The sequence below is a fragment of the Trachypithecus francoisi genome, unplaced genomic scaffold, assembly GCF_009764315.1.
Source record: "Trachypithecus francoisi isolate TF-2019V2 unplaced genomic scaffold, Tfra_2.0 Lachesis_group2, whole genome shotgun sequence".
NCBI lineage: Eukaryota > Metazoa > Chordata > Mammalia > Primates > Cercopithecidae > Trachypithecus > Trachypithecus francoisi.
The window spans coordinates 135064371-135085816 of NW_022681465.1; the positions used below are offsets into that span (position 1 = coordinate 135064371).

The 21446-nt window shown below is 38.1% G+C and overlaps 1 protein-coding gene across 3 annotated transcripts in view; it reads right to left on the reverse strand.

Annotated features, from left to right (window-relative positions):
• The window catches only part of SGCD (sarcoglycan delta), a 1048938-nt gene that overhangs the window by 89984 nt on the left and 937508 nt on the right, over positions 1–21446 (reverse strand). For all 3 annotated transcript variants that reach the window (XM_033180496.1, XM_033180497.1, XM_033180495.1), the window contains one exon: positions 18828–18900. In XM_033180496.1, the coding sequence (XP_033036387.1) occupies positions 18828–18900 (73 nt within the window). The remainder of the gene's footprint in view (positions 1–18827; positions 18901–21446) is intronic.

Genomic DNA, 21446 nt, shown 5'->3' on the forward strand with positions numbered 1-21446 from the left:
GCCCTTTGAAAAATACTGCTGGGGTTTGCTTTTAATGGCCACAGAGGGTGTCTACCTGTTATTACCAAAAATAATTAATTTTCCTGGAAAAAACACTGCAGCCACTTTATCTCATAGGTTAATCTGGGCCAGCAACAGGTTGCAGGCAGGAACCAGGAGTTCTGTGGCAACAACCTGGGGTTATGAGACAAAAGTCTACCCAACCACATGAAAAATAGGTACCCACTTGGCTTTTGGGGAAAAGAACACAATATAACTCATAAAGGTGCAACTTAATGAAGGATCAAAAACTTTATGAACGTATTGAAAAATAAATGGACACTCTCTTGGACAATATGAAATATTCCATTTGAAAAATTAAATAAATCTCATTAGAGTTTAATGTGTAATTTCATTTCCATGCTATGGTTAAGAGAGAGCTATTGATTCCTGGCAGCAGTTGGCAACAGGAATAAAACGTAGCCAGACAAGGCGTCTTGTTTCTGAGATTTCTGCTTGGTCTGGTCCTCTAAGGAGCTTGATTTAATCAGTCATCTCCTTCTTACAAATGACTGAAGGAGTCAGGAAGGAAAGTATTTTGGTCACTACCACACTCTAGTGTTAGAGTTAGATTTTTAAATATTAATATTTAAATTCTATTCTTTTTCTTATGTATTTATTTATTTAATTAATTTTATTATTATTACTATTTTTTTGAGACAGAGTCTCGCTGTGTCACCCAGGCTGGAGTGCAGTGGTGCAATCTCGGCTCACTGCAAGCTCTGCTTCCTGGGTTCATGCCATTCTCCTGCCTCAGCCTCCCGAGTAGCTGGGACTACAGGCGCCCGCCACCACGCCCGGCTAATTTTTTTTGTATTTTTTTAGTAGAGATGGGGTTTTACAGTGTTAGCCAGGATGGTCTCAATCTCCCGACCTCATGATCCATCCGCCTTGGCCTCCGAAAGTGCTGGGATTACAGGTGTGAGCCACTGCACCTGGCCTCTTTTTCATTTTTAGACAATGCTGCCACTCTGTCTCTCATCATACTGCAATTCAATTCAGAAAAAGTTCAAAAACTCTTTGCAGTATGAATGCTTACAAAACTCACCTTTTAATTCATAGCCACAGTGCTTACCACTTCATCCTGTCTATGTAGTGCTTAAGTTTCTGAGTTTGCCTTCATATAAAGGCAAATACCTTTGCTATGAGAACATTTCACAAGCAGGGTTAAAGTTCAGTTTTAATTTTGGGACCAGTCTGGCAAATTAATTGGCCCATCCTTGTTTTATTGCTGTCTTGATTATCTGGACTGGTACAAAATAGGCTATTAACCTGTTGCTGACCATTATCTATAAGGCAGAAGATATAGGCACATCATTGTGCCTATATCAGCCTGGATTTTCAGTGCATTTCAGCCTGGATTTTCTTACTTAATGGTATTGGCATCCCCATTCTGCAAATGGGAAGACCTAAGCTCAGAGAGGTTAAGTCCCTGGTAATAAGTGATAGGGTTAGGACTGTCTGAAGCTAATGTCAAGACCACTTCCTTGGCCTAGGACCACTTCCTTGGCCTTTCTCAAGAATAAGTAACAATCTGTTGCTTCAAAAATGAAGCCCCTGAAATTAACATTTATTAAGCTCTACATTCTAGGTAATGTTTGAAGTAGTTCATGTCTGTGATGTCATTTCTCAAAAATTTGTTCTGAGGCTGGCGTTGTTCTTGTCCCTTTTTCACAAAGGAGGGAATTGAGAAAAAAAGAGGATTTTAAATTTTGCCAGAGTCACACTCTAGGAAGTGACAAAAGCAGGATCTGGTGTCCAGCAGTCAGACCCCACAGTTCTGCTCATCTTTACCAAGTGCTGCCATCACAGAGATTCTGGGTCACCCACCAACACTTTAAAATCTTATGGAGCTGTGAGAAAGGATATGCATTTCATTATCATACAAACAGGAGGCATTTCACATTAACCTTTCAGTTTTCTCATCAGTACAATGGGAATGAAGTCACTGCATCCCATTCTGCTTTAGGAAATTCTTAGAGGACTACTTGTGAAAATGCTCTCTTGAAATTTATAAACCATGATAAAAATCTGAATTGTTTGCTAAACACCCATAGTATAAGGCATAAAAAGGAGTTGATGCCAGTCACAGATTCTGTCCTTCAACTACTCAAGGAATAGTGCTTTGCAAAGAATTTAAACTTAATGAGAGGTTCCTCATCTAACTATTTTTGAGCAGCACTTGAAGCCCAAGTCTTAGAATCTTCATAGGAGAGCAGACTTGAGTATTATTTAGCTAAAATCTTCTCTCCTTCTGATGCCTGACACATCTCTGATAGTCTTGCTATGATAGTTCCCCCCCTTGCCTTGAGTCTCTCAGTGATGGGACGTCCGTGACTATGGGAGATTGTTTACCACTTCGGTCCATTAGAAATTGCTTTCTTATATCAAGTTGTCTCACTTTTGGCTCTGCCCCTCTTGCTTCTGAGCCATTCTAAGGCATAAGAATGAAGAGGACAATTCTCTTTTTGTAACAGCATCACACCTTGCACAAAGACAGGGGGATTGTGCCTTTACCTGTTCTTAACTTAGTTGCTGCGTGGCTCACGCTATGGGATTACATGTAACAGGGAAAAGAATCCTTCATACATCATCCTTTTCCAGCTGACTTCTTGCTTTACAATTAGCCATGAATGTATTGAATGTATTATCATAGCTTCACCAATGCCAAAAGTGGGCCATGTCCGATTCATTATGTTTGTGTGTCTCACAAATGGCCATCAAAGAGCAGCCTAGTCATTTGTGGGGGTAGGCAATCAGAAGAAGCCTAACGCCTTCTGCTCTCCATTTTAATCCCACTCATCAGGCACATTTTCTATTAATACATACATCTGCATTCAAAGGCTGAATGGCATTTTCATCATTTCCCAAAGAGCTTTCTATGAGGGCCAGAGGGAGAACCATACACTAATAGACAGATGCATTATGTTAGGAAGGTGTCAACACTTTCCTCTAATCAGTCCACAGTCAATATTCTCCATCATGAATAACTAATTAGTTTCTCAACTGTGTTCCTCACATGTCATGGCAAAAATCTATCTGAAGAATGCCATCTGCACTTAAGAAAGGGACAAGCATTGTAATTAAGTTTTAAGCTATTTCTTTAGCATGAAGCTGTCACGAAGTGTGAAATGACTATAATTCACATTTTTAAGACCCTGAATTTATTAGCATCTATTTTCTATTCAAGGTTAGGGGTATGGTGCTTGGATTGTCAAGGGATTCAAATTCCTCTGTGCTTTGTTATTCTGGAGTGAGTGGGTTTGAGCCCAGATGCCAGGCAAGGAAAATTATCATCAATGAGTCAGGTTGTATTTGTGAAAAAAGCTCAAAGAACTGGAAACTCATCTTCCATTGTGAATAAGAAGCGGCAATGAAAGGTATAACTGGGTAAAAGGGGACTTGGCATTCCTCTGTGAATTACGACAACCATGCTTGAGAAGATGAATAGGAACTGTAGGCCAGGGGCTTCAAATTAAGCACAGCTCTGCTGAAGTGTGACTATTGCATAACTCATGAACAAAAAAGGAATGTGAAGTTTTAAAACTGCTTTCAGTAAATGAAAGAGGAATGGATTATTCTCCTTTGGAAATGACATATTATGAATAGAAAAAAGAAAGCCATGGGATAAATATGTGCTTAGGCATAACTACAGACCCCAGGAAAGCTTTGATAGCCCTCCTTCATAAACAATGTGTTGGAGACAGTTACTCATCTTTATGCTGGCTGAACACACACTTTTGAGGGGAATGGATTTGTAATGATTCATCTAACTTGAAACCCCTTGCAGACAATGGCAAAGGTGGAAGACATTTCAGTCAGTGAATTTGTGAGCATGTAGGGCACATTCAGGGCACACACACTGCGTATGTAATAGGGGAAGTACGGTGAGCCTGGGGCATACCAAGGAAGATGTCCTTAGGTTAAGAAAAGACATTTAAGCTGAGAGTTGAAACATAAATAGGATTATCTAGAAAAAAGTAGAGACGAGTGCTTCAAGAAAAGAGAACGGCAACATGAAGGCTCTAAGGCACTCTACAGCAAACAAGAAAAGGGCAGGATGTCTAAAGCCTACGGACAGGTGAGAGAGGACTTCTGATTAAATACTGAACTAAACACCTTTGTCTACCTCCGCTCTTTCCTGAAACACTCATACAATGGCTATAAATGGACCCTAAAATGACCCAAACCTGTAAGGATGCAGGGAGGAAGGGAGAGAGAAGAAGAACAGAGGAAACATGTCAACAATGCTTTGGAAGTTGAAAAGCAAGCAACAAATAGTAATTTCCTTGGCAGATGATGGGAAGCTAAAAGCTAAGAGACTGTGGGTTTGGTGAAGACCGAGCTGTGGGTTGATTCAAGCTGTAAATTCATGGCCAGGCCCAGGAATCACAGCTACCAGGCACCTCTGTCGCTGGGAGCATCCGGTGGGGCTGCACTCAGGAAGATTTGTTTAGGTCTCTGTGGGAAACCATAAGACCCCTAGAGACTGTTTCTTCACTATGTACATCCTAGTAACCAGACCATCCTCACTGTGTAAGACTTGAGGTTAACTCTGGAATCTGTGATAGCAGGACAGCTGAGGGCAGCAGTGCTGGACTAAAAATGGAATTACATGAAAACCTACGTATTGAAGAGTGAAACCTCCAAGACTCCAATATGAACAATATTGACAACCAGATTTATCCCAAGCAAGAGATTAGGATCTCTCTCTGGGGAAGCTGACCAGCCCAAGAGAAAATACCTACAGATTCTGACATTTGGGGTCTGATATAATCTGGATATTTATCCTTTTCAAATCTCATATTAAAATGTGGCTCCCAGTGATGGAGGCAGGGCCTAGGAGGAGGTGTTTGGGTCATGGGGGCGGGTCCCTAACAAATAAACTCTATTGTGCCTTCACACTGGAGTTCTCGCTCTATTATTTCACATAGGAGCTGGTTGTTTTAAAGAGCCCAGCATCTCTTTCTTGTTCCTCTTCTTTTGCCATGTTACATGCCAGCTCCTCTTGTCTTCTGCCACAAGTAAAACTTCCTGAGGCCTCACAAGAAGCCAAGCAGATGCCAGTGCCATGCTCCTTATACAGCATGTGAAACTGTGAGCCAAATTACCCTCTTTTCTTTATAAATTACTCAGTCTCAGGTATTCCTTTATGGCAATGCAAAATGCATTGACACAGAGCATCCACCTAAGAATCCCAGCTCATCCTTCTACCTAGAAGCCCCCCACCCAATAAGCCCCATTCATATACACAAAACTTTCCAGGAGACTCTTACTGCTTCATTCTTAAAAATGAATAGGGCTCATGTCTGTAATCCCAGCATTTTGGGAGGCCGAGGTGGGTGGATCACCTGAGGTCCAGAGTTCGAGACCAGCCTGACCAACATGGTGAAACCCCGTCTTTACTAAAAAAATATAAAAATTAGCCAGGCGTGGTGGTGTGGGCTTGTAATCATAGCTATTTGGGAGGCTGAGGGGGGAGAATCACTTGAATCCAGGAGGCGGAGGTTGCAGTGAACTGAAATTGCACCACTGCACTCTAGCCTGGGTGACAGAGTGCGACTCTGTCTCAAAAAAAAAAAAAAATAGACATCCATGAATCATCAACCATTTGATAAAGCTCCAATCGGAAAGCCAGAGACCTGAATTTTTCTTTCTTTCTTTTTTTTTAATGTGGAAAACAGAAGAAACTTGACAGAAACTATTATTAATAGACTCATAGAGAAAAGAGAAGAGAGAACCTCTATGAAATTAATACAGGATGCTATAAAAGGAAACCACCATAGTATAAAGAACACTGGAAATTAAAATGTGACAGCAGGAACTACATGCTCAGTGGAAGGAATGGAAAATAGGGAAAGGGCAGAGGAAGAATTACAACTAAGAAAAGGTGAAGGGAGGGGGAAAGGGTAACAGGAGATGACTTGACCAATGTCTAAGATTGTATATGAATGCTATTGCTTTGAAATTTTACCTTCAAGTTAGTGACAGTCACTGAAGGGCAACAAACAAGGAAGCGACATCTAGCCCAACATGGCACATAGCCCATGGCCAGGAAATGAGGCAGGCTTATCTAGTTTTCCCTGAGATCTGATAGTCTTACTCTCATTCATATTATATTCTAATAATCCATGGAAAGTTCTGGATCCAGGAAAAAATAAGAACCCCTTTGGCTGATGTTTTTTAAAAATGCACTTTCTGGTTCTCAACTTATTTCAGGTAAAAACTGTTGTCAGCTTGTTCCTCTAAACTCCCATTACTCTTTGTTTTGAAAAGGTTATAAGTGGAATAAAACAAAGCTGGCTTGAAGCCAAGATCATGAAAGGGGTAATTAAGCAAGATTTTCTGTCTATACACCCAGCAGGGGCATCCCACTGAGGGGAAAAAAGGGAAGAGTCGAAAGCAATTGTGTGTTGCTGAAGAATAACAGAATATACCCCAGACACTTTCCATAATAAGTGACAGGGGCTGACATTTTAATCAAGATAAAAACAACAATAAAGTCACATTACTCTGTTTGAGGAAGAAAATGGCCACAACTTAGGAATTTCGGGAAATAAACACACTTGCCCATTCTGCTCTAAAAAGCTGAGAGGTTATCATTTATTTTTAAAATGTCACATCTGTCCTGACCACGTGGATAAAAGCACAATTTTATACCCTCTCATTATTATTTTTATCTTTTTGGGCTTTTTCATATTTTAATCCTTTACATTAAAATTAATCTAGGTGATATAATTTTATTTTTTAAGTAACATTCACTTGTCTGGGAATGATGAGAATGATGTCACATTGCTCCTCTCAAATTCAGGTGAAAATGGGCTGATCATGACAGGGACAATCACTGCACATTGCTCTATGTGCTCTAGCTTTCATAGATGGTCTAGTAATGTCTAGTCATGATTTTGAGGGGCTTGTGAAACGTTTTGGTGCTCAAGACATTTTCCCCAATACCTAGTTAAATTTAAAATATTTAAAAAATATCTAGGACTATTTTTGGGGTGGATGTTTAGAGCATCAGTTATGGACCACAGTTCTAATCGATCCTGGTTCAAGACCTACAGAGAAATGAAAATCACGAATAGCAGGTGCCTAACAATGGATTCTGAAAGTGTTTCATTTTTCCTTTGATCATATTTGTGCTTCCTACATGATACCGAGGAGAAGAATTATGGCCTTCAAAGCTTGGCAAAGTCACATAAGATACTTTATGACTGGCACGATACCCTATCTTGAAGGCTGGTTATTTGACAAATCATCTTTATCCACACAAAGCAAATGGCATTTCTTTATTGTCCTTACCTGAATTACTTTTTCTTTCAAACTGCTTATCCTTATGGATTGTGGGGAAAAATTAAACTGAGTTTATTTTGTCAACCTCTCTGTGATCCAAAAGTTTCCATTTATTCTTTAAGATAAATAATCAGTCTTTCAAATTTCCTTTCCTTCTTAAGGATATCATTATCAAGATAGAGGGGAAAAGGCTTATGTGACCTCCTGATGACAAGAATAAGGAAAATTCAGATTCCAGGAAATGTACATTTAATCAGCATCTAGTGTCTGGCTAACAGTCTGTGCTTAAGTCTGCAGTGGATTTGGTGGTGGGCTCTCTGGACCCACTCAGTGCTCACTGAGGATCAGCTGCAAAGGGTATGGGTAGACCATGAGGGTAGACCCACTCCACCCACAAGCTGGACTATCTACTTTGAACCTTTAGCCCTATTGCAGGATGTCTCTGTAGAAGGCTGCGTGCCAGCCTTCACCACCAGTTGTCCATCAGCATTCCTTGACAGGACTCCATGTGGGCCGTTTGACAAACCCTTCGCCCTTCCTCTAGGAGTTGAAGGAGATTCAAGAGTGCTGTCCCACGCCCTTTTTCCCTCTCCAGCCACTTAACAATCCAGCTGGTATGGGACCACCCTGCAGCTGGCCACCTCTTAGAGTCTCAATTAAAAATACACAATGACCCTTTACTTTCAACTTTCCTTAAACCCTATCTAACTGGCTTCCCTCCTCCATGACTCAGAGGAAAGACATCATCAGGGTATACATTTCACCCCTTGCTTTTCCTACATGTCCCATCTTCTTCCTACACTTCACCAGAGAACAGAAGAGATGGGCTTTCAACTTCTTCCTCCTTTCTGAATGGACTTCCCTATGTCCTTGCCTCATTTTCCCCTTTGATGTTATTTGCTGTGTATCCTTCCCTGGTCTCTAATGGAAGAGCTACAACGTATACAGGAGATGAATATATAACACATAGGTTTAATTTGTTCAAAATATAATTTCTGTCACATTTGTAAAAGAGTTTTTGATAAAGAGACCAAGGGAGAAGATGGAAATGACTCAAATATTGAAGCATCACTTTTATTTTGCCCCTTTTTTTTGTTTTGTTTTTTTGCCTTCCACACTCTAACAGAACTCTAGGATGAAAAGGGCATCCTGGAGAAATACTGGGGCTAAGGGAGAAAAATGAAATACGTAGTCAAATTCAAACTATAGTACTGATACTAATAGGGAAAAGGAGAAGGAAGAATGTTGGGATACAAGAGGAAAGGAAATCAAGGGAGAAAAGGAACATACATATTTGGGTTAACTAGTCTTGAAAGATGAAGTCACTTGGGTCTTTGGCAAAATGAAAAAATAGAGGCAACATAATGACACGTTAATATGTTAATACAGTTCAATGGATCTGACTTACGGAACTGTGTTTTATTCTAAGATTATGTGAACTCTGTTAGTTGAAATATCTTTTCTTATGTGCGTGTTAATAGTAAATGTAAGCACAGTAGTTATTTTGTCCTTAATTGAAAGATAATTGTTGGTTACTATGATTTGATACAAACTTTGTACTGGTTGATGACATTCTAAGCTCTGATAATTCCTGTCTGAGTTCTTGAGCCCTGATGAAAGACAGCTGCTTGCCTTTTCCTCCAAAAAACTAACATTTGTTGAGGTTACATTCAGAACTTGTCTTATGTTCTAGGCATTAGACCCAGAAGAGCTTAAGAGACTTGCCCAAATTCACAAAGCAGATAGGCATTTAGGCCAAATTCAAACCCAGGGCAGGATGCCTTCAAAGTACAGACTGCTGACCAACATGGATGTCGTTCACAGCATGCGACGAGGACAGTTGTGATGATGACAGTTCAAAAGGGAGAAAATTTAGGGATTTCTTCCACAATGGTATTCAGTTATACTGCCCCATATACCATGTACCCACAGTTAAGAAGCTCAATATACACTCCTCCGTGTGTCTGTCTCTCTGTCTCTTTGTATGTGTCTGTCTCACTTTCAATATGTATGTTTATACAGGCTGAGGATCCTTTATCTGAAATAAGGGACCAGAAGTGTTTTTGAATTATGAATTTTTTCAGATTTTGAAATACCTGCATTACAGGTTGAGCATCCCAAATCTGAAAATCTGAAATTTGAAATGTTCCAATGAGTATTTGCTTTGAGCTTTATGTCAGTCCTCAAAAAGTTTTCGATTTTAGAGCATTTTGGATTTTTGGATTTGGGATGCTCAACCTATATGTTTTTTTAATTTTATTTATTATTATTTTTTGAGACAAAGTCACACTGTCACCCAGGCTGGGGTGCAGTGGCGTGATCTCAGCTCACTGCAACCTCTGCCTCCTGGGTTCAAGTGATTATCCTGCCTCAGCCTCTCAACTAGCTGGGATTACAGGCATGCAGCACCACACCCAGCTAATTTTTGTATTTTTAGTAGAGATAGGGTTTCACCATGGTGGCCAGGCTGATCTGGAACTCCTGAGCTCAGGTGATCCTCCTGCCTCAGCCTCCCAAAGTGCTGGGATCACAGGCATGGGCCACCCCACACCTGGCCTCAACCTGTATGTTTTTAAAAGTCAGACTATTCATCCAATATTTTGGTACTGTAACTGTCAGTGGTGTGGGGAGAATTACCAAGCCTCTAATTAATTCAGCTCTACCGCTCTAATAGACTGTTTTGATAGTTTAAATTTATAAACCACAGACAGACTATAAATAGTTGGCTATAGACATTCTAACATAAAATTAAAGAAATAAATTCATTTTTGTCAACTTGGGCAAGCCTTGTCTAATCCTTGTTTCCCAATGATAAACACAGACTTTAAATCTCACACATTCCCAAAGGAGTTCAGATTTAGTATGTTTCTATTAAAAAAAAAAAAAAAAGCAACCCTACAGGATGTTCAAGTGCATAATAGTGGGAGTGACAGATGTATCTTACAATCTTTCTGCTTTGTCATTAAACTCTGGTAGTATTATGGGGAAAAATAAATAATAACAGAGTAATGCCTTATTTATTTCAAGCTCTTTTCAATAGATTTGAGATTAGTGAAATTTTTAGTTCTAAATTAAGTAGTGCACTGAATTTAAAAACTTATAAAAATCTTCAAAGTCTTCTGCAACCATATCTGAAATTGCCTTCATACAATTTTTTAAAGAATGCAACTGTTACGAGGAAAATTACATTATAAAACTCAATTTTTGTAAATACCCAATAACATTTTGAGGAGTTACAGAAATATGCTGGGCTGTTTGCCCCTACCCTAAATGGTTCCAGAGAACCATTCCTTTTGAATTCTTAGACCGATTTGTTAGTTTTTACCTTTTCACTCTTCTTTCAGTCAAAACGCCAACTCCTTTGGGCAACTTTACTTAACTCTTCTAAGTAGATTTTGTAATTCTCCATTTTTCTCTGGCTTGGTTCATGTTAATTATCACACGACATTGTATTGGGGGATGATATTTTCTGTTGATTTCTCTTTAACTATCAATTATTCGAGTTCTCATTTTATCTCTGCATTCCAAGAAATTTTAAAAATTACTTTATGTAAATAATTTTATGTAATGTAAGAGCACATCAGCATATTAACTGAGTGTGAACATGAAGAATTCTTTTATAAAGACATTTTGACTTGACATTTCATGGTTCCTTCCAAGCTTTGGGGGGATATTTAGGACAACAAAGTTGGCTATATTAGTTAATGTAGTAGTCTATATAACTTTCTCTCTTTTTTAACATTTGCCATGGCACGTACCTGAGAAAGAAGACTTCACAGTCTACTTCCTATTCTTGTAGGATCAGAATCCTACAAGGAAACTTTACAGTTGAAAGGAATTTTTAGAGCAAGGAAGGCATTCAAAGGAAGCCTCTGTTCCTGTGGAAAATACATATGCAAAACTGAATGGCCTATTTCCTGTTTCAGATCATGAACAGTCTGAGATCAGTGATTTTTCCATTTGTCTTTATATAGACTTCGGGGGGTGGGGGGAAACAGTGAATAAGTGAACATTTAAGATATTCATAGTTTAGGATCGTGAATTTATTAAAATACGATTTCAACTCAAGATGAGTTTTTCTCATTTCAAGGGATGGGTATAGTGCCCGGTAGAATTTTAAGTATAGTCTGGAATCCAGAACGTGTCTTTACTTCAGAATTAGCCTGCAGGAAAAAAGTCAATCAACATTACTTGAGATGGATGCTTGGATAGACCTTTGTAACACTCATTATTTGTCTGGAGAAAAGCATTTTGGGTTTTTGAAAATTTGAGCTCAACTCTGGATTATTTGCAAACATCTTAACCAAAGACTGCAAATATAGTAACTCTGAGAACAAAAACAAAAACAAAAAGGCAATGAACCAAAACTGTAGCAAAGGGGAAGCTACCTCTCCTTTAACTGACATCTTCTAGGAAGAAATACCAGAAGACTTAAATCTGGTTTTTGTTAACAAACGAGCAAACAACAACAACAAAAAAAATAAGAACAAACATAAAACCTCTAGCAGCCAAGATAGAGGTTTGAGGACGCAAATGTTACTCTGATGGAGAAGCTTTTTAAAATAGATGTAATTTTCTCACGTTTGATTAGATGAGGAGCACGTATATTTAAGTTTCTGCTTGTCTATTTTAAAAGACAGTCTGTGTATAAATAAGGTGAGGTCTTTTAAATTCATTTGCTTTCTATTATTGACAAGTAAGAGCAAGAAAATCTGGATATAGAATATTAAAGAAAAACAACCCTCAATAAAAACATTCCAACTTAACTGCAGTGAGAATTTTAAAGATCTATACATTCACCTCTTAACAAATAGCTTTTCTGTTAAAGTCCTTTTTACATATTTTTAATCTATAAGTCTTTCAGGTGATTTCATTCCTTTAAACAAATCTTATGTAAAGCATGATATTATAGGAGTACAATGTTAATTTCTTAGTTGTGGTAACTATACCACAGAGATGTAAGATGTTAACTTTGGAGAACACTGGGTGAAGGTAGATGATAATTATCTGTATAAATTTTATAACTCTTCCTCAACTTTAAAATTATTTTGAAACCAAGAGTCAAAATAATATAAAAGGATTTGCTGTTTAGAGCTAGAAGTGCCCTGCCTTTTCACAGACAGGGCTGCACAATTAGCTCAAGGCCAGATAGGGATATTAGGGCTCAGAAACTAATACAACAAAATATGGCACCCTGGCTTGCTATTTTAAATTTAAGGCTCTTGGCTTAATTAAAAATTAGCTTAATTTAAAATTAAGGCTCTCTTCCAGCAGAGAGTCTGGAAGAAGCTATTTTCTGAAGTTCCCTTATCTGTCTAAAGTTTGGACCCCGCCAAAGGAAAGAAAAAAACAATTACCGTTGGTTCCTTCCCTGAGTTTTTATGAATGACTCATACTGTAAGAAGAAAGACTGAAGTACGGCAACACACCTGGACAGAATTCTGTCACAAACCACTGTTTGCTGTTTCAGTCTCGTTCAGTATTTCAAAGAACATCATTTGGCAGACATCATCTGCTCTGCAGTCCCAACAAACTTTGTCCCAGACCATTCTATGTTCCCCAAGTTCATTTATTTTGCCCTAAAATCATTTACTACTCCCCAAATGCTACATTTTCCTCATCTCCCCTCCCCTATGAAGAAAGGCCTATAAGCATCTGTATCTCATTGGGTTATTGGGTAATTGTTCTCCTACAATCCCCCTGTGCTGTACATATTAAGGTACATTTTTTATTATGCCTTTTCTGCTATTAATCTGCCTGTTGTCAGTTTATTTTTAGTAAATCTGCAGATAGTGAAAGGGAAGCTTTCCCTTGGCCCCTACAGTGGGTTGGCATTAGGCACCCATCTCCTAGCACAGTGCTCTTTTCCCTCCATTTTGCTACCACTGAAGAATGGACCACTTTCACTTCACCTAAAGAGTCGATCTAGCTTTATTTGCTAGTACAAGTCCAGGAACCTCACTTATTCTATTTTCTTAAATCTAGAAGACATAGCAGTGTGAATATGGCCAAGTAAGACTGATCCAGTGCTAAAGTCAGAGACCAGAAGAGTTAGTCACCAAGGTCATTAACAATTTACACAATATCCAAGGTCAATAGGAATCAATAGCATGGAGTAGCATGTGGCACCATGAAATGACAAATATAAAACATTGACAGACACACTGGTCTGGGCTAATCTACTAATAATTGTTCATCTTTTCAATTGGTCAGAGATACTCCTATAAAACACCATTTTAAAAAATTTCAAAAGGATGAAGGAGCTAAATTATGACATTCTAGGTCCCCGACTCAGTCCAGGCTATCACAGTTTGAACAACAGGGGCAAAAAAAAAAAAAAAAAAAAAAAGCAAGCTTTAGAATTACATAAGAAAATATTTTTATGTTTTCATGACAAAGGTGACATTACAAGCTACCCCACAGAAATACAAAAGACCTTCAAAGACTATTATGAACACCTCTATGCATACGAACTAGGAAATCTAGAGGAAATGGATAAATTCATGGAAATACACAACCTCCCAAGGTTGCATCAGGAAGAAGTTGAAACCCCGAACAGAGTGAAGATCAAGTTCTGAAACTGAATCAGTAATAAAAACCTATCAGCAAAAAAAGCCCCAGGCCAGATGGATTCACAGCCAAATTCTACCAGATGTACAAAGAAGAGCTGGTACCAATTCCACTGAAATTATTCTAAAAAACCAAGGAGGAAGTACTCCTCCTTAATTCATTCTAGGAAACCAGCATCACCCTAATATCAAAACCTCTCAAAGACAAAACGAAAAAAGAAATCTACAGGTTAATATTCCTGTTCATCAAACACACATGCAAAATTCCTGAACAAAATACTAGCAGGCCAAATCCCGCAGCACAGGAAAAAGTTAATTTACCATGATTAAATAGCCCTTATTCCTGTGATGCAAGGATAGTTCAACATATGAAAATCAATAAATGTGATTCATCATATAAACAGAATAAAAAACAAAAACCATATGATCATCTCAAGACATACAGAAAAAAGCATTAAATAAAATCCAATATCCCTGTATGAGAAAAACCCTCAACAAAAAAACAAAACTAGGCATCAAAGGTATGTTTTTGAGGTATGTTACCTCAAAAAAATAAGGTATGTTTTGAGATATGTTACCTCAAAAAAATAAGAGCCATCTATGACAAACACACAGCCAACGTCACACTGAATGGGCAAAAGCTGGAAGCATTCCCCTTAAGAAAAGGAATGAGGCAAGGATGCCCACTTTTATCACTTCTATACATAAGTCTTTGCCAGAGCAATCAGCCAAGAGAAATAAATAAAAAAAGAAGTCAAATTATCTCTCTTGGTTAACAATATGATTCTGCGTGTGTGTATGTGTGTGTGTGTGTGTGTGAGTGTGTGTGTGAGAGAGAGAGAGAGAGAAAGAAAGAAAGGGTCCTGCTCCGCCACCAGGCTGGAGAGCAGTGGTGCGATCATAGCCAACTGCAAACTCAAATTCTTGGGCTCAAGCTATCCTCATGCATCACTACCACATCTGGCTATTAATTCTTTTTTTTCTTTTGGTAGAGACAGGGTTTCACTATGTTGCCCAGGCTTGTCTCAGACTTCTGGGCTCAAGCAATCCTCCAGCATTGGCCTCCTAAAACATTGGGATTACAGGTGTGAGCCACCACACCCAGTCCAACAATATGATTCTATAGCTAGAAAACTCTAAAGACTCTACCAAAAGGCTCCTAGGACTGCAATGACTTTGATAAAGATAAAATCATTTTACAAAAATCAGTAGCATTTCTATACACCAATAATATTCATGCTGAGAGCCAAACCAAGAAAGCAATCCCACACAAAAAATAAAGTAACTAGGAACGCATCTAACCAAGGAGGAAGAAGATCTCTGCAAGAACTATAAAACACCACTGATACAAATCACAGTTGACAAAACAAATGGGAAAACATTCCATGCTCATGGAATCAATGAAAGAATCAATATTGTTAAAATGGTCTTACTGCCCAATGTAATCTAAAAACTACCAATGTCATTTTTTCACAGAATTAGGAAAAAAAAATCCTAAAATTCATATGGAACCAAAAAAGAGCCCAAAGCAATCCTAAGCAAAAAGAACAACTCCAGAGCTGTCACATTACTCAGCTTCAAAGTGTACTTTAAGGCTACCATAACCAAAACAGCATGGTATTCATACAGAAATAGGCATGTAGACCAATGGAACAGAATAGAGAAACCAGAAATAGTCTCATACCTATAGCTATTTAATCTTTGACAATGTCAACAAAAATAAGCATGTGGAAAGGATTCCCTATTCAATAACTGTTGCTGGGATAGCTGGCTAATCACATGCAGAAGAATAAAGCTGAACTCCTACCTTTCCCCATATTTAAGAATTAACTAAAGATGGATTAAATATTTAAATAGAAGACCTCAAACTATAAGAATTATATATGAAAATCTCAGAAATACCATTCTGGACATAGGCCTTGGGAAAGAGTTTATGACTAAGTCCTCAAAAGCAATTGCATCAAAACCAAAAATTGACAAGTGGGGCCTCGTTAAACTAAAGAGGTTCTGCACAGGAAAAGAAACTATCAACAGGATAAATAGCGAGTCTACAAAATGGAAGAAAATATTATCAAACTATGCACCCAACAAAGGTCTAATATCTGACAAAGATATAATATCTATAAAGAACTTAATTCAACAAGCAAAAAACAACCCCATTAAAAAGTGGGCAAAAGAAATAAAAGGACACCTCTCAAAAGAAGGCATACCTATGGCCAAAACATGAAAAATGCTGCACACCACAAATCAAAACCACAATGAGATACCATCTCACATCAGTCAGAATGACTATCATTAAAAAGTCAAAAAACAACAGATGCTGGTGAGACTGTGGAGTAAAGGAACGCTTATACACTGCTGTGGGAATGTAAATTACTTCAGCCATTATTTGGAGATTTCTCAAAGAACTGACAACACAATTACCAATTGACCCAGCAATCCCATTACTGAATATATACCCAAAGGGAAATAAATTGTTCTATCAAAATGACATAGGCACTTGTATATTCACTGCAATATACAATAGTAAAGACATGAAAATCAACCTAGGTGTCTGTCAGTGATGGACTGGACAAAGAAAATGTGGTACATATATACCATAGAACACTATGAAGCCATAAAAAAATAACAAAATCATGTCCTCTGCAGTAACATGAATATAGCTGAAGGCCATTATCTTAAACAAATTAACACAGGAACAGAAAGCCAAATACTGCACATTCTCACTAATAAGTGGGAGCTGAGCACTGGATACACATGAATATGAAGATGGGAACAAAAGGCACTGAGGGACTACTAGATGAGGAGAGAGAAAAGGCAAAAGGTTGAAAAACTACCTATTGGGTATTACTCTTACTACCTGGGTGACGGATCATTTGTACTCCAAACCTCAGCATCATGCAGTATACTCATGTAACAAACCTACACGTGTATCCTGGAATCTAAAATGAAAATTGAAATTATTTTCAAAAATTTCATGCTTTCTAGCCTCTGTGGGACATACCTATAACTTTAGAAGAAGCACGGAAAATAAACCAACTGCACGAAATCTTTATTTATTTTGTTGCACTGGACTTAGGAGATTTACTTGTAAATTGTGGAGGTTTAACTTTTTAAAGGCAAGTTTCAAGGTTGTTTATAAGTCGTGTAACAAACACTACAATTATGTCTCCAGCATAACATGTGCAAATACTCTGTTCCATGTTCTTTAGGCTATGCATCTCTAGAGTGGGCTAATGCTTGGAGAGTTGTCTTTTTGTTTCACTGGTTTGGGTTGGGTTTGTTTCTAACTACAGAAGACTTACTTTACTGCTTAAAGACAAGACAGCCTAACTTCTTTCCTTTTATATTTCCCAAATCTTCTAGGTAATGAAAATCTTTGTTCCACAGAAAATATATCTATATTGTATTTAGAGTCCTGCTTCTTTTAGACAGCACTTTTTCTTGGGGCTAATCATCACTAATTACTGACTGTAAGAAACCTGCTTCTACAGAAGACTATGTAAAGAAAGGGAACCAGGCCACTCATTAGCTGGTCTCGAAAGACCTCTTCCATCACAGACACGAGGGTTCATTGCACTCTCAGGCAGTAACTCTTTCTCATAGAGTCCTAAAATGCAAGTTTTCTCAGATGCATTTGCTTAAAAGATTCTAGCTTCAGTACCTTACATGAAACATAGGAACTAGCTGACAGAGAATCAGGTAAACTCAGGCATGTGGAAGCTCTGAAGATAGTTATGCTAGTAAAAAGTAGAACCTTGTGGTGTGATGTGTAATCTTAAAAATATAGCCCACTCTATGTGGGATTTTGTTATGAAAAGATACTCATTCTCCACCAACTATCCTCTTCCTTTGGCCCAATTTATTCCTTACAGTCATCCAGACTTATAGACTTTGCAAAAAATGCTATGGGTTTTATAATGAGGTGATACATTTTCCACTTACTGAGCATGTGCTTCTGTTAAGAGAAACACAAGCTCGAACATGGCTCTTGCTTTTTTAGCAAAGCATAGATCTCCAGACTGCATCATGAAAGAGTAGATATGATTTGTGCAATGCAAGTACATGTGTCTATGGTTGATGTCTATTATGAAATAGTTATTCAGTGCCATATATGGTCATTTGGTGATTTATGATTGCTTTTAGGTAAAAGAACTACCAGAAAAAAAAAAAAAAAAGCCAGTATTCACTGAATTCATCACAATTATGATGAATAAGTGAAGCAATAGAAAGAATAGTTCTATTTGTTTCAACATACCGTTTTAAATACCTTTTGTGGGGAGGGACAATCGGATGGTTGTTTGGTGGCTGGAATGGTTTTCAGGCCCTCTCTCTGCCTGTCTGTCTGTCTGTCTGTTTATCCATCTATCTGTTCTTTTGTGTTTTTCTTAGTTGCTGGTGCTGAGTACACAGCATCTCAGAGTCATTCTCTGCTAAGGCAGCACATTTATAAATATTTGAAGATTAACATCAGCACCTGGAACATCTGCAGAAGGGGATTCTTTCTAGTACCATACCACCCCAAGTAGTGGAGAGTTTGTTACACAGTAAGACATCTGTATTATATTTAGACTTCAGCTTCTTTTAGATATCATTTTTCTTTGGGCTGATCAGAACCAATTACCAACTAGTTCTCTAACTGGATAGGTTTTGGGTACCACAAAATACAGCAGATAACAAACATTCCAAATGAATGAATCTAAATTTCACAAAGTGGGCAACCTGTTACCCCACCCAGATCCTCAATTTTAAGTTCTCAAAGAAAATTTTCTTTTGGTTGTAGCTTACCTTCTGGTTCTCTCCAACCTCTTTCAATTTATGTATTCGCGTTGTGACACTTATTATTTATTCAGAATGAATCATTGGCCAGTTGCGCAGAGCAAGGCAATAGCCATTAATCAATGCAAACTAAAGTCAGAAGTTTACCTTAGTTCCTTGAAGGGCTCTGCCCTGACATTAGGTGTTTCTATAGATTTAGGGAACACTGTGCCCTCCGCTCCTGTAAACAAAAGAGAAAAGCAAACAGAGATTGGAGATATTGGAGTCACCTGGAGGCACAATCAGCACACTGATTGGAGCTAAATGCAGCGAATCCATTATACAGCCCAATTCCCACATATTTTTTCAGCGGCTTTAGAGCTCCATGATAGGAAAGCATTGAACCACTCATGCAAACAGCCCTTGAAAAAACAAGGAACTTCTTTTGAAAACATTCTTGCTGAGATCAGAGTGAAGCCATGAGGCAAATTCCATCTCGGCTTCAGAAAGGAAAAGATGCCTAGAAATGGTAAGGTCTGACTCTTGTCTCTCAGAAACTATTAATAGTCACCCAACTGGAAATGTTTTGAAAAACAGCAACCAAAGCTCTGTTATTGCAATGCATGGCACAAATCACATAACACATATGACATCTACGCAGTGGGTTAGTATTTGCCTAATGACTAGCAAAAGTTTTTCAGTAAATAAAGTTCTACATTATCATCTTAAAAAGTTAAGCAAAACAGAACACTGTGAGAGATCATTTGAAGTTCAGAGCTTTTACACTTTGAGTATTAACATTGATCCCAAACCCAATCTAGACATTTAGCTCTTGACTGTGCTATAAGCTTTTATCTTTACAACTTGTCAACACCATTCGAACCTTTGCAGCCATAAAGATAGCGATTATCTGATTTGTCTGCTCCCAAAGTGTTTTCAAATCATTTAAACCTCAGTTTATCACAGACAATTGCACTAGATATTAGTTTTTCAATTAAACTTAGCTGAGGCAGTATCCTGTACTTTGAAGTAAAAGTGTTTCTTTTTTATACATTTGGTGTACTTTGATGTTGTAAGGAGGGGAGAATATCTTGCTTCCATGTGTGAATTTTTATAATCCTCTTACATTGTTATCATGTTTAGAAATGCTCCATTATATTCAACAAAGAACATGCTTTTGAATGGTGTGGTGTTCTGTCAACTAGATCTTAAGCTCTGTGTGGGCAGAGACAAGGTCATATATGGGATATAGCCAGGTTGATTTTAGGTTCTGAAGGCTTCTACTGGACTCATTTCCAAATGGTACTGATGCTTCTATGGGAGTATTAAATTATTGCTTTCTCAGTGCCAGGGTAAGCTGGTGTCCACTGAATGGCAAGCCAGCAAAATCTAGAGGGATAGGCTCTGACAGGTGGAGGTGGCAAATGATTGACAGGCTTTGGATGTAGAAAGGAAGTGAAGAACAAGATGCTCATCCTCCCTCAGCTCCCACTCCCTCAGCTCCCACTCCCTCAGCTCCCACGGTCCAACCAAATACTCTGATTGTGTTCTTGCTGGATTTTGGCCAATGGGGGTCCATATGTTCCACATACTGGAGGACAGACTCATTGATAAGACTTCTTAGGGGGAGATTTCAAAGACACTCATTAGTGGAGTGACCTTGGGCATGAAGTTCAACCTCCGTGATATTCAGTTTCCCTCTCTCAAAATAAAGTGTGTTGATAGCACCTTTATCTCCTAGGAATCTTGGAAGGCTGAATGAGATCTCTGTCACAAAGCAATCAGCAGTAATATTATATAATGTTTATGATTCTTATTCGTCCTTCTTATCCAGATCTTCTATGACTCTTTCCAAAATAACATTTTTAAAGCATTTACTATGAACTAGAAACTGTACTGGATATTCTACTTTCTCATATGATCACCAGAATAACCCTATGAAGTGGAGACTGTTAGTATCTTTGAGGTTCAGGGAAGTCAGGAAATTTGTCCTATGGTCACATAACTAAGTGGAAGTGGGAGGGGTGATTGAGTGAGGAGTGGGATTTGAACTCTAATCTTTCTGTTCTAAAACTGATGCCTTTGATCACTCCTCTAGACTTGTCTCCCTCAGCAGATTGTCACTCCTTTACATCTGCATCTTTTTATGAGATATGAGCAAATATCAATGTTTATACCATCAAGCAATGCTTGCTAAATCCTCAATCACCTTTCTTCTCAAAACAATTCACATCTATAATGAGATGAGATATTAATACTCTTCAAAAAGACCATTTCTTTCCAAGTGCTATCAGGTTTCTGATTTTCACACCATTTTTCACTTTCACAGAAGCTCCAGAGTAGACAACCATCCTTCAGGATGAATTTCCCCATCCCATCCTCTCTCCGTTTTCTCAGATAATGAATTATTCTCAATTTTATTATTTCAAAAAGGTTTCTATTAAAACCATACCTACTGATTCCCTCTTTTGACACAATATAATTTGCTGGCAATAAATGTTCATAAACAGTTTGAGTGAAAAATCCATAAAGTCATTTCAGCTTTATTTTAAGTTCCATTTAATGTCTCTCAAAAATGATTTCATCAATGTGTTTCCATTAGCTGGTTCTCTGCCCAATAACTTAATTCCATACAATCAATCAGGAACTTATAAAGCATGTGACAGGATCTATCTAAAGTGCTCTGAATCACCATAAAGATCAGCTCAATGGCTCTTTTCCCTGCTAGCACAGGTAGGGGGTAAACTTGTAAAAAAATAAAAATAAAAAATAATCTCAAATGCACTC